This window comes from Podarcis muralis, chromosome 3 (assembly GCF_964188315.1).
Source record: "Podarcis muralis chromosome 3, rPodMur119.hap1.1, whole genome shotgun sequence".
Classification (NCBI taxonomy): Eukaryota; Metazoa; Chordata; class Lepidosauria; order Squamata; family Lacertidae; genus Podarcis; species Podarcis muralis.
The window spans coordinates 66,208,953-66,223,393 of record NC_135657.1 but is presented as its reverse complement, the minus strand read 5'-3'; the positions used below and the strand labels follow the sequence as shown (position 1 = coordinate 66,223,393).

General features: G+C 42.5%; 1 protein-coding gene across 14 annotated transcripts in view; it reads right to left on the bottom strand.

Moving 5' to 3' along the window:
- The window catches only part of TRDN (triadin), a 163,230-nt gene that overhangs the window by 123,988 nt on the left and 24,801 nt on the right, over positions 1–14,441 (bottom strand). For 13 of the 14 annotated variants that reach the window (XM_077926033.1, XM_077926028.1, XM_077926036.1 and 10 more), the window contains 4 exons: positions 13,414–13,467; positions 8,906–9,043; positions 6,437–6,466; positions 3,983–4,012 (listed from right to left, as the gene is read on the bottom strand). In XM_077926033.1, coding sequence (XP_077782159.1) covers positions 3,983–4,012; positions 6,437–6,466; positions 8,906–9,043; positions 13,414–13,467 — 252 coding nt within the window. The remainder of the gene's footprint in view (positions 1–3,982; positions 4,013–6,436; positions 6,467–8,905; positions 9,044–13,413; positions 13,468–14,441) is intronic. The other variant, XM_077926030.1, reaches the window with a different exon arrangement.

The following is a 14,441-nucleotide window of genomic DNA, read 5'->3' as shown; positions in this document are numbered from 1 at the left end:
ACACACAGAGAAATACACTTTTTCATAGAGCAAAAGATCAGAGGTGTGACTCTAATTCAGGAATGGGAAACTCGAGAGACATATTTCTTCTTGGGCAGCCTCCCAAATGGCAAAAGTGGGTGTGGCCAGACACACAGCGCTTTCCATCCTCCATCCAGGCAAGCAATGGGTATTATCACAGGACACATTCTAGCCAGGTAAAATCACTAGAGGAGGACACAGAACAGACCTAACGAGAAGAGTAGCAGAACAGGCCAGGTAGAGAGGATTGGCAGACCACATTCAACCTCTAGGTCTGGGATTCCCCAACTCTTCTCTAAGCAAGAAAGCAGATTCTCAAGAGATTAACTGGCAATGCATATCCCAGTACATTACAAATCCCCTGATCCTCCCTTTCCCCCACCACCCTGCTCTGCATCCCATTGCAGGATTCAGCACACATTGCAAATTCACTTGCAAACCCACAAACTCCAGATTACACTGCTACAAAATGGCAGCATTCTGATGTCACAAGTACCGGTGTTAGCATTCTTTAGTAAGAAGATCAAAAGCTAGGGAGAGGGCTATCATCATCATCAACAACAACAATTTGGTCCAAAGACCCACAAGGATAGGGCTATCTGCGGTCATTAACCATCTCCAGGAATTACATTTGCTACTTGTTTTGGATGTATGGAAGTGAGAGCTGGACCATAAAGAAGGCTGATCGCCGAAGAATTGATGCTTTTGAATTATGGTGCTGGAGGAGACTCTCAAGAGTCCCATGGACTGCAAGAAGATCAAACCTATCCATTCTTAAGGAAATCAGCCCTGAGTGCTCACTGGAAGGACAGATCCTGAAGCTGAGGCCACCTCATGAGAAGAGAAGACTCCCTGGAAAAGACCCTGATGTTGGGAAAGATGGAGGGCACAAGGAGAAGGGGACAACAGAGGACGAGATGGTTGGACAGTGTTCTCGAAGCTACCACACTGAGAGCCAGTGTGGTGTAGTGGTTAAGAGCGGTAGTCATGTAATCTGGGTAACCGGGTTCGCGTCTCCGCTCCTCCACATGCAGCTGCTGGGTGACCTTGGGCCAGTCACATTTCTTTGAAGTCTCTCAGCCTCACTCACCTCACAGAGTGTTTGTTGTGGGGGAGGAAGGGAAAGGAGATTGTTAGCCGCTTTGAGACTCCTGAAGGGGAGTGAAAGGCGGGATATCAAATCCAAACTCTTCTTCTTCTTCTTCTTCAACATGAGTTTGACCAAACTGCGGGAGGCAGTGGAAGACAGGAGTGCCTGGCGTGCTCTGGTCCATGGGGTCACGAAGAGTTGGACATGACTAAACAACTTGTTTTGGAAAAGATTTAATTTCCAGGTCTTTGCCTAGGCTTTTTGGTTTATGGAAATGAAAAATGTTGGAGATACAGAACACCCACTGGAAAAAAGTTATCCGGTCTTGATGTTCTTTTTTATTGAAATTGCTGGATATGTTGCTCAAGCAGGAAGCTCCAGATTCACCTCCAAGCATTTTGATGTGTCACAATATGTGGAAATGTCATTATTACAGCTGTGGGCAGGGGTGGGGTGGGTGTTATACCTTAACATTTGGTGGAACTGACTGCCATTCTTCATGCATTTACATCTTAATGATTTCAAAGAGTAATGGTAATGGGGTAATGGATTCCAATGGATAATGGATTTCATGAATCCATAGCACTTAATTTTTAAAAAGCTCTTTGGTCAATATTTATTTTTACTTTGGGACAGCAGTGTCAGAGTCTAAATGGCATCTCCTTATTTATAGCACAGCCCTATGCACGTTTACCCAGAAGCAATTCCCACTGAGCTGAGTGAGACTTAGTACCTAGGAAGTTAGGCAGGCTGATACAATAGGTATTAGAACACTGCAATATTTAAAAGAAATTACAATAAATAACTAGTGACTGTAACAAGCTTTTAAGCAGTGCTTGTGGCCTGCTTGTGGCCATAACTTTATCTATTTCTATATCTAGTTCTTTCTAAAATCATTTATCTCCTAAACATTATAACTAGTGAGCCACACACCAAGTGATGGGAATATGTAGGAAAATAATAATAATAATAATAATAATAATAATAATAATAATAATAATAATAAAAATTTTTATTTATATCCCACCCTCCCCAGCCGAAGCTGGGCTCAGGGCGGCTAACAACAATCAAAATAATCCAACATTCTAAAAACATTCATTATAAAATTAATTAAAATCAAATTGATGGCAACCATTAAGCAAAATTCTGTGCAGATTGCCAGAGGAGGGGATCAGGCTGCGCCCTGACCAAAGGCCTGGTGGAACAGCTCTGTCTTGCAGGCCCTGCGGAAAGATGTCAGGTCCCACAGGGCCCTAGTCTCTTGTGACAGAGCGTTCCACCAGATTGGAGCCGCGGCCGAGAACACCCTGGCTCTAGTTGAGGCCAGCCTAACCTCTCTGTGGCCTGGGATCTTCAGGATGTTTTTATTTGCAGACCGTAAATTTCTCTGTGGGACATACCAGGAGAGGCGGTCCAGTAGGTACGAGAGTCCTAGGCCGTATAGGGCTTTAAAGGTTAAAACCAGCACCTTAAATCTGATCCTGTACTCCACCGGGAGCCAGTGCAGCTGGTATAGTACCGGCTGAATATGATCTCGCAGCGAAGACCCCATAAGGAGTCTCGCCGCGGCATTCTGCACCCGCTGGAGTTTCTGGGTCAGTCTCAAGGCAGCCCCATGTAGAGCGAGTTACAATAATCCAGTCTGGAGGTGACCGTTGCGTGGATCACAGTAGCTAGGTCAGGGTGAGAGAGATAAGGAGTCAACTGCTTAGCTTGGCGGAGATGAAAAAATGCCGCCTTTGTTATAGCTGTAATTTGCGCCTCCATAGAGAGGGAGGTATCGAAGATTACACCCAAACTCTTAACGGACGATGCTGGCACTAATTGCACCCCCGCAAGAGATGGGAGTTGCCCCCTCAATCCCATATCGCCCCGTCCCAGCCAGAGGACCTCTGTCTTCGAAGGATTTATCTTCAACCGGCTCCCACGTAACTATCCAGCCACAGCTTCCAGACATCTGGTCAGTGTGTCTGGGGCCGAGTCAGGATGGCCATCCATCAACAGATAGAGTTGGGTGTCATCGGCATACTGATGGCAACCCAGCCCAAAACTCCGGACAAGCTGGGCGAGGGGGCACATAAAGATGTGGTGAGTCAGTCTGGGCCCCGCCCCCTGGGCCAGGTGGAATTAGCCTGAGGAGGGAGCGGCCTTCCCCAACTCACAGTGCGGCTGTATTATGGAGTTTGTGGATGACTGTCAACCCCACAACCTCTCTTCCCAGCTGGTTTTGGTCACTTTTATTTCCTTTGTTCCTCTCCCCTTCCACACTTGTTCTCCATTCCCTGCCTCATCAGATCAGTCTCTTGCCTTTTCCCACCTCCACTTCTATTTCAGCTGTGGCCTTTCCGTCTGAAGTCAGCCACCAATGTATATTTAAATATAAGCATAGAGATGAACTGTAGCTGGGTTAGAGGTAGCCCATCAAAATTTGGCTTTGCCTCCTCGCCCATTTTCTTGGCCTCTACATCCTGCAACTTGTCACTTCCCGCCCCCCTTTTACTGCCCTTGCCACCTGATAGGCCAAATTAAATATCTTATAGCTATTTTGAAATTTGCAAAATAGGCCAATTTAGCAATTGCTGTTTAGAATGCTTGGTCATGCAAAAATGGATATACTGGTTGATGATGTCACAACTGCCCTTTAACTCGGCTCCTAACAGTTTTAACAGTTCTCTCTCAGGCAAAATCTCACATGTTATCCATATATGTTATATCCACTCTACCATTGTTATCTTTCTGAAGGTAGCTCTCTTGCCCATGGCAGTGAAGCAGTTCAGCAGGGATAAGGCTGGGAAATAGATCCTCTCATTTTTGAACATCTGAAATTTTATGGTAGAAGATGAAACTAAACTAGCTTTGAAATTTGCTTACCTTTCTTTTTGACCGGTGGTTGGATTCCTTCTAAAAAGAGAGAGAGAAAAAACATACAGTAAGGTTAGTTTGCAGTTTAGGTATATTTCAATAAACTGTTCTTCTGCATTCCAGGCATAAGCTGTTCATGTGAAAGTAAGTTATATTGGATCCACTTCTGTATGGATGGAGGATGAGGTTATGCATTAGTGGCTACCTTTTGTATCTGAGACACTATGCTGAGAAACACAAGCAGGAGATGGCTATTGCTCTCACGTTCTCCACAGGCATTTGGTTGGCTACTGTGAGATCAGGATGCTAGACAGGATGAGCCTTAGGTTTCACCTAGAGGGGATCTTCTTATGCAGAGTCAGGGTACTAATTGCCAATGCTTTCTCTTTTACCATTAAGCATTGCTTTAGTATTAGTATCTCTGAGATAGTGAGATAGGAACTGATACCTGGGCACAGAAAAATATACAATAATGTATTAGGAATTGGCCAGACAATAGAACAGGGATGGGAAACCTGTGTCCCTCCAGCTGTTGTTGAACTCCAACTCCCATCAGCCCCTGCCAGCATGGGCAGTGGTCAAGGATGGGAATTGTAGTCCAGCAACACTTGGGGGCAGGGCACAGGTTGACCACTGCCCCTGCTGTAAATGAAGGCCCTATCCACCTATCTCAGCTTTACATTCCCATCTGAGGGGGGGGGGAATGCAGAAATCAGAATGGCTCCCCTTGTGATCATAGCTCTCTTGTCTGAAGTTTTCATGAAGGCGGGAGCTGAGCCACCCTCGCTCTGCTACACTCTCACATGTCGCTTGAACTTGAATTCTCATTGTTGGCTGATTCTTCCTACCTCATTCTCACTTCATCTTAGCTCAATAGATTCAATATATTACAGTACTCCTCTTCTGTGCCTTAAATAGTTGTGTAGGAGGGAGATCTTTTGGAAGCTGATATTTTCCTGTCATAGTACTTCAGGAGAAGTGACACTTGTTATGTTATACGATGTGTTATAGGGTTAGATCCAGACTCGCCTTCCATTCACAGAAGAAGGACTGAGATCCAGCAGAGGCTCCTGCTGTTCTTGAGGGTCTCCCAGCCCCCCACAAGAGTTTCCTTTGTTTGTTTGTCTGTTTGTTTGTTTGTTTGTTTGTTTGTTTTGAACATCCAGTGGGCTGCAGGGGAAAGAGGGGAATTAGTGAATATTCCTCCCTTCTTTTCTTCCAGTAGAGCATGGGTAGAGTTCTGGATCAAGCCCACAGTTTATTTCTTTGCTGGCATTCAGCTAAAAAAAATGTGGTATGTATATTCAAAATTCAAACATACAGCAAGCTATACCTGATACTACTTATTTTCCTTCTGTATAACAAGAAGAGGAGCAGAAGGCATGTCCTCTCTTGATTCTGGCAACCATGTTTCCTTTCCATCCCTGCTCAGTATATTGTATTGTGTTCTTCAATCTTGGATCCCCCATATTTTACTACAACCCAGCCAGCTTAGCCAGTGGTCAGGGGTGGTAGGAGCTCCAGTCCAACTACATCTAGGAACCCAAGGTTGAAGAACACTGGTATATTGCGTTGTCTCAAGGCCAGGTATAAGCTTTGAATGATAGCACAGGCATATTTTTGCGCTAATTTCTGTACCATTTAAATTGTCCCTCTTCAGCAGTCAGTAAGGTGTCCTGTAATATCAGGAACCAAGGCTTTTGGTGCCAATAGGAGGCTGTTCAATCTGATTGAAAACGGATCAGGAACCTTTACAGGCAGACTTTCCCAAATCAAAATGTGGGTTTGTTTTCATTTCATTCTGGTCTCCCCTCTGTTCTGTTAAGATAACAAGTCCTGACGACTTGAGCAATGAGTTCCCAAGTATTTCTGCCATGCTCTTTTGCTTGTCAGTCTGTGTATTTGTTCAAGGGACTTCGGGAAACAATCTCTCATTTTTTCCTGCTTCTTTGGGGCTTATTGCCTATAACAGCTGGAAAATAGGCAGAATCCAATATGCTTTTTCCTAATACAGTGAAGGGGGTGGAGGGAATCTGCTCTTGAATTAATAAATGCCAGGCTGCTAAAGATATGGGAACTCTGCCAGAAAAAACAAACAAACAGAGCAGTCTAATTCAGGTGTTGTTATTGCAGGTTAGCAATGCATAGGATGCTCTGAAAATGAACTCTAGTTGCAAACCCTTTGGAGCTTAGTAGCCTGGGTGCATGTATTGTCTCCATTAAGCAGTATCCCTTTGACACTCACATTCAGCAGTCCAGCTTGATACTCTGTGTGTACAGCACAGGAACAAACTATCCTGCATGCCAGGCAATGATTTTAATCTACAGAGAGGATGCTCAATTAGTAGAAAGATGTATGTAATTAGCAATAAGCACTGGCAGCATACAGCGGCATTGTTCCTGCCTAATACCCATCTAATCAAACAAAGCATGTGACCTTTTATAAAGATGAGCAAAACCAACCTTTTATTTTCAAGGAAGGCGCCACTTCACCTAAACCAAGAGAGAAAAGAATAACCAGATGAATAGCAGCATAATCATATATTAGCAATATATATATATAACTCCATCTGGGTTATCTTCATATTTAAATACACTCAAGCATTATGAGTTGGACAATGAAAATAGAAAGACTGAGAGATTTTTATTCTGATGCTTCTATTTTCATATGTAGATCAGGGAGTTTGTAGCTTTTTTGGGCTCACACATAATGAGAGGCTTAATGGGAGTTTGAACATTATACCCATGTGGGTCAAGATACATGTGGGTCACATACACTGGAACTGCCTCCCACAATTTCCTATTCCAATTGCACTCTTTGTGCTCCCCCAAAGGTACCACTCCCCCAACTCAGGTGGGGTGAAGTTGGATGAAGGGACTGCAAAATTCCCCATGTTTTTGGATCCCAAAGAGAACATTGATGCCTTGATAGCCTGAAATGTGAAACTGTAAGAACTAGTCATCGTGTATTGAGTCATCACATATTTCTTCCTAAATTTAGAATTACCGAAATCCAAACAGACCATATCCTTTTTAGAATGTAGAACAAAACTAAAAATAAAACAAAAATGTATTCCATGCTAACTCTTAAAAGGTATAGGATCTCTTTCAGATTCAGGGCTTGATAAAGTTAATCTCCCAATCCAGATTTTCTAGGAGGAGTTCATAATGTGAAATTCTTAAAGTCATAAAAGTAGCCCTGAAGTTATTGTTCTTAGCTGTCTTGGTTTTGATAAATTATGACAGGCTTTCTATAATGTTCACGTTTCCCTTTGCAAGTGTGTTTGCATTATTGCATTACCTTTGTGTTTATTTCATGATTTATACATAGTATGCTTTTCCCCAGAAGCAGTTTCTGAGATTAGACCAGAGCCTCAAAAGCCTATTGTTGATGCATTCAAAACTAAAAAATTAAAAATTCTATTTCAAGTTTGTCAAGGATTATATTGAGGAACTTCAGAAGTACACAACAGAATAGAGTCTAGTGTCAGCAAGACCTGCTGGTTAGTATTCACATGTAATTCTTATTTAAGAGCTCTGTGGTGGGGAAAACTGGGTACTACTTCAAACTGATGAATCTTATTTGGAGGAACTCATTTTTTAATTCCAGCTGGGTTTTAATGGTATTTCTTTTGAAGAGTGCTTTCTGAAGCTACAAAGGAATACAGTCATACCTCGAGTTGAATGCGCTTCGGGTTGAGCGCGTTTGAGTTGCGCTCCACAGCAACCTGGAAGTAACGGAGCGCATTACTTCCGGGTTTCGCCACTCACGCATGTGCAGACGGTCAAAATGACGTGATGTGCATGCGCAGAAGCGCAGAAGTGGTGAAACGCGACCCGCACACATGCAGTCGTGTCTTACATTCGGATCCCGTTTGCATCTCGAGGTACCACTGTAATGACTAGAATCACAGAATTGGAAGGGTCCATGAGGGTCATTTAGTCTAACCCCCTGCAATGCAGGAATCTTTTGCCCAATGTGGTGCTCGAACCCTTGACCCTGAGATTAAGAATCTTATGTTCTACTGGCTGAATAATAGGCATTACATACGTCACCTGTGACCCAAGTACCTATCCACTACAAAACTGATTATCTTTTGATGTTCCATTAACAGAGTGTCACAGTAGACTGCAGTCAGGGGTAATGCATTTTAATTACAATCCTAAAGCAATAGAAACACATGCCTACAGAGGCTTTTGATTATTTTGCCCAAGTTGCTGGCTATGCTTACCTGCATTGCAGGAGTTTTTAAAGTGAAATTAACAAAAGGTTTTCAAAAGTGCTAGTTATGTGCTAAGGAGTTCCATTAGAGTTGCACAGGAGACAACAGATATCAGCTTTTTACTTCTTCTGTTTAAGTATCCCCTGTCACATTGCAACAAAATAATCAAAAGCCTCTTTGGGCTTGCAGAGTTAGTTGTGCAGTTTCCCTGGATTCCGGCCAGTGTTTTTATTGCCTAGACCACAGGTAGCACATTAGAACTCAACCGCTATTGTCAGTTCCAGCCACAATGCCAACTACTGCTCAGTATCAAATACAAGGTTGGTCTTTGAATTCTAATGTATCCAGTGCCCATTCATTGCTCAAAGGGTATTCAAAATTAAGTAGAGAGCCTTGGGAATAGTTGCTACTGCTCCTTGAAGTTAATTCTTTGGCTGTATGCTTGCATTGTACTTTTCCAGTTTTTGTATAATCTAGCACAACTAGAGTTTTAAGTAAAAATAACAGCAACATTGTAATTCTGGCCTTCTTTCCATAAATGGAGCATTAAATACCATACAAGAGCTATTCAAATGAGATGCCAGCTGTCAGGCTATAGTGGTCACTTGGTGAATTCTTGCCTCTTAGCTATCTATTTTGCTTGACCCTACTGGACGGCAGGATAAGAATGCAGCTGTACAAAACCAATCACTTGAAAGCATCAGAATACCTCTTTCGCTCTCATCTTCATCTTCAAATATGAGGTCGGTCAATAATGAAAGAAAGCCATACACCCAGTCTGTTGTATCTTCCACTGCACCATGTACGAGTCTCAGTGGATCAGTGGTGAGCTTGTTTACAGATTGCCCTGAATGCAAAATATAAAGAAGAGAAGTTTGGGAAATAAAACACATTAATTTGACTGACTGATTTATTTTTATTGGATTTGATTTGATATGTTAATTAGATGTTCTTATTGGTAAATTTATAAACACTTTTTAAAAAAAATAATGACTGACTGATTGATAGCCTTTTGATTAAAAAAAGTTGAATTCTCTAAAAAGTTGACTTTGATGAAGCAATCCTAAATGTGTGGGTGCCTTTTCTTTTGCAGACAACAGATGTGATCCACAAAAATGTGAGCATATTTAAGGGCACCAATAATTTGCCCCTGGCCAAATATGCTAAATACACAGGCAGGTTGTTGCCTACCTGATACCACAGACCCTGTTTTGGATCAGGAAGAGTATCTTTAAAAAGTGAAGTGCCATAACAAATAATCTGGTTACCATATGACGGCTTTACTACCTCAGCTCAGTTCCTATAACCTCAGGGTAGCTAAGATCAGAAGTCACGTTAGTATAAACCCAATTGGCTTGTTGCTGAATTAGTGATTCTGCCATTGGAACTCAACTTCTAACAGATATTCTTCTTCAGTCTTCCAGGAAACAAACTTTCTTGCTTCCCATTCCACAGATGGATACAACCCGAACCAATTTGCTGTTTATTAAAATGTCACACAGATTCTATTTGCACATCTTCAGAGAACCAAAACTTTGGCCTAGACTAGAGGAAGCCTGTCTATGTATCTGGCATAGACTGGAATAAACCATTGTTATGCTTCCATTATTTGTACAATACTGTATAAAACATATGGAATGAAAAATAAAATATAATGAAAAACAAAATATGATTAAGAGACTTGTTAGTCAGCTGTGATACAACCGTGCAAAGGGAGGAGCCTGCAGAAGGCAGAACTGTGGTAAACAAAAGGGGAATAGCGCCAGGAATGGTATGTGAGATATATGCATGTACATACATACATACATACATATACAATCCTGGGTGTCCAGGTTGGTAGGTCAGCAATAAAACAATAAATCACCCAAGGCCAGTGAAGTTAACTCTTTATTCAAGGGAACAAATCACAGCTCAGGCCTAATAGTCTCAGCAACTCTTGCCAGGAGGTCTTGCCCCAATGAAGCAGTTGCGATGACTGAAGGTCCACACCTTCCCTCCACTCTTTAAGGCTCCTCTCCTGGTTCCTTCCCCAGCAGCCTTAGGCTTTGCCTTCTTGCCTCTTGTTCCTCTTTCCTCTTCATTTCTCTGTGTGTGCCGGGATACCAGAAGGGAGGAGAGCTGGGTGCAACAGGATGAAAAGACTTCTTCCACAGCCTGCCTGCACTCAGCTTCTGAGTCTGCACTGCTCTCTGCCACCACCTCTTCCTGCTCATTAAACCCTGTTGCCTCTTCTGCTCCTGACACCTCTTCCTCCCAGTCTGCTCGCTCTTCTCCCTCTGACCACTCACAGTCGTCCCACCACAAATCCCCTGGCTCTGAGCCTTCTTCAAGGAGCCTTGGGCTGCCCTGAAAATCAATCAAGCCCACTGAGTGCTCAAAAACCTTTGAGGGAAGTTCAGAGTGTTTGAAAGGAGCATTCATATCGCCCAATTGATGCATTTACTCACCCAAAGAGGTGGTGGTGGTGGGGTTCACTGACGGGAAGAGAAGTGATGGGGTGAAGGGTTGGGGTAGCAGGTGGGAAATGATTTTAAAGGTGAAGTCTGTAAGGCTTCTCCTCTTTCAAGCAAATTATAAAGGCAAAGTCATTTACTGATGGGGATCACAGGGCTTGTAGTTCAGCTCAATGATGCCCCAACAACAGAAGACATGGCCAGAATCACTTATCAGAAGTAGGAGAGGGGTGTATCTGCATCACTTGCTATCTCATCCTGTTTCAACATGGCTATTCTTCCCATCACCTTGTCCTTGGGAGAGGGGAACAAGGTAGCAGATGGTGCAGGGCTTGGAGTGAAAGCAGAACTGAAGTGGGGAGGCAGCTCAGTGTTGGTTGTGTGCCTGCCATGATACAAGAATTCAAGCAGGAGTGTTGAATTTTCAAACCCACCTCTAGTTTTTAGCCATACCAATCATCATCATCATCATCATCATCATCATCATCATCATCATTATTATTATTATTCTGCTCAAGCAAGGTAACCAAGTGCAACAGAAAATAGTGCTTCAGCAACTGCAGCTCTTCTTACATTTGTAACACCATGGACGTACTCTGGGGAGGCACCTGCCAAAATGCCCCCATATGCAAACTATTGTTGCAATATGTTGCACTTGGGGTTTCCTTCAAAAACAGCTCAGAATTTCTAGTTGGTTCAAAATTGGGCTACTGGAGCTGGCTGATGAATAACATTCAACTAGTACTTTTCCACCTACACCAGACTCATTTCAAAGTGTTTATGCTGCTCTTTAAACTCTTAAACAGCTTTGTCCAGAGTATCTCAAATACTGTCACCTTCCTGGACTCTTAGGTCATCTGCAGAGGCCCCTCTCAGGCTGTCCTCACCATTTAAGGTCCTGTTTGGTGGCAGTGGCACCTTGTTTCTAGAATGTCTTCCCTAGATAGGTTCCCCTTGCACCTACTTTATGATCCTCCACAGCACAGGTCTTGCTGCTGCCGTTTTTACACATTTTAGTTTTGTGTTGTTTTATTTTTGCTTTAATAGTTATAGTTTAATTGCTCTTCTTGTTCACCACCCAAAGGATGTTAGATATTGGGCAGTATGGAAATATTCTCATTAAATAGTCTTAATACTAGTAGAAATAAGTAATAAATTATAGATACAAGAGTCTGGTCTTATTTCCAGCAGAGGAGCAATATTAAACTCTGCAATTATGCACATACCGTTATCATTTTCTTTTTCACAATTGTGATACCTAAGTATTCAGAAAACCACATACAAATATGTTTTCTTGTTAACTGTATACCTAATGTTCACAACAAATACTAGTACCACCACTTCAGCACCTTAAGCTCCTTATGAATTAAAATATATACCACATAATTTGTGAGTTATTCGAAGAAAACCATAAAAGGTCCTCAAAAAGAGGTAGAAAATGAAGGTTAAAATAAAATGCTGAAAGAAGAAGTAGATAGATAGATGATAGATAGATATAGATAGATTGATGATAGATGATAGATGATAGATAGATGATAGAAATAATGACATATAAGTACTCTAATAAAATATGGCATAATGAATTTAATAATGTTTTAAGAACAGTGTTTGATATGGGTGCACAGTAATAAATTGGCTTCTTGCTGCCCAACAAATGGCTGATGGAATGGGAGGAGAGCCAGTCCCCACCCCTTCTAAGATAGGTATCTGATGTTGCAAACCTGACACACTAATTCCAAATCCAGTGTCAGGCTTCATTTGCAAATGATCTCAATAGCTATGATTCAACTCCAGAAACCATGTGCATAGCACACCTTTGTGCATATGGTACTTCATCCAACAAGAAAACACACACACAAAAGCCTGCCCAGTTCTACACATACATCACCTTTGATAGAATGCAGAGATCGTCAACACACTATGCCAGGTGTGGGGAACCTTTGCCCCCCCCCCCCGCTGTTGCTGAACTACAACTCCCATCAGCCCCAGCAAGCATGACCAGTGGCCCTATGTTGTTTTCAAGGGCATTAAAACGACTTTTCTTTTTTTAAAAAAAATAAGAAGATGGCATTTACGTGCAAATAAACCCTATCTATTAATTATATTTATACCACCCTTTCCCCCAATGAACTGAGAGCAGCTAACGTCTAATTCCCAGGTGTCTTCGGTTCAGCATTTGAACTGGATTTTTTCAACCATTCTCAGAGCTCAGTTACAGTGTACTTAAGCTGAAGTATTTAATGTGATTTAATGCCAATTCGCAAATGTACACATAATATTTGTTTTCTCTCCACGACGACTTCCCACTGAGTGTGCAAATTGACTCCATTTACAAGCATTGTGTTTGAAGTGCTATGAAAGTTTGCTTTGTGCTGCTTGACTTGCTATGGTTCATTCATGCATGCAAGCCCCTATTTAATTTTACAGTTATCAAATATAAATAAATGGATGTGTGACCCAGTCCTAATAGCTCCATTCTCTTCAATCCGACTACATTGGCTTAATATTTAAGTCTTAAATCTCCCTCCCGTTCTTCCTTAACTGCTTTGTGGATCGGCACTTGAGTCGGATTTACTCCTTTTACCTCAGAGCATTTAGTTCCCAACAATGTATACTGCAGCTTTATTATGGAGTTTCTATATAATTCCTGTAATTTGGAAAAACAAAAACAAAAACCCTTTGCAGCAGTTGTGCAACTCAATACGATCAAAGAGCATGACAGATATGTTTGAAACGTGGAAAAAAAATAAAATGGGTTCCTTGCCTCTAGGGATCTCAGCTTTCCCCACATCTTTGTCAATATCAAGTTGATGTATTCCTATGAGAACAAAATACACATGAAGTAAGAGTAAGAAGAGGAAAAGTTAAACCTGCCTTCCCAACCCCCTCCCCTGTTGGCTTCCCACTACCCAGTCCTTCTACTGCCTTCCCAACCCACCCCCCCCCCCCCAGGATTACTGCGCAGTGGGGATTAGGGCCCCACTTGTTATTACTCTTATGGGCATCCAGGAACACTGCAAAGCAAAGTGTCTGCCTGGAGCCATCTACCATCTTTATATCCCAAGGATACCTATGGGGCCCAAAGGCATTCTGGGAAATGAATATGATAGGGGATAGGGACCAGTGCTTCACTTTGAAATGATCCCAGCTACCCAGAGGGAGGGAAAAAAACCTAAAAATCAAAAGGAGTTTTGCTGGGCAGCAAGGATGGTATCTGTAGGTGCTGTGGCAGCAACAGCTGCTGCACTGGGAATCCCAGGGTAAGGCTACATACATTTTATATATGCCATTTTATCTATCCCCTAAATTTTCCTGGTGAATGCTACATTTCCAATCTACAGAATATTCCAGGTCAATTTTGAAGATACACTGAAGAAATGGGGAATTCAGACACAGGGCCTGTTACACATAGGAAAGCAGGGTCGTATTTCACGGCCTCGGTCCAGTATACCTGAAGGAGCGTCTCCACCTCCATCGTTCTACCCGGACACTGAGGTCCAGCACCAAGGGCCTTCTGGCGGTTCCCTCACTGCGAGAAGCCAAGTTACAGGGAACCAGGCAGAGGGCCTTCTCGGTAGTGGCGCCCTCCCTGTGGAACGCCCTCCCACCAGATGTCAAAGAGAACAAGAACTACCAGACTTTTAGAAGACATCTGAAGGCAGCCCTGTTTAGGGAAGCTTTTAATGTTTGATGTATCACAGTATTTTAATATTCTTTTGGAAGCCGCCCAGAGTGGCTGGGGAAACCCAGCCAGATGGGCGGGGTATAAATAATAAATTATTATTATTATTA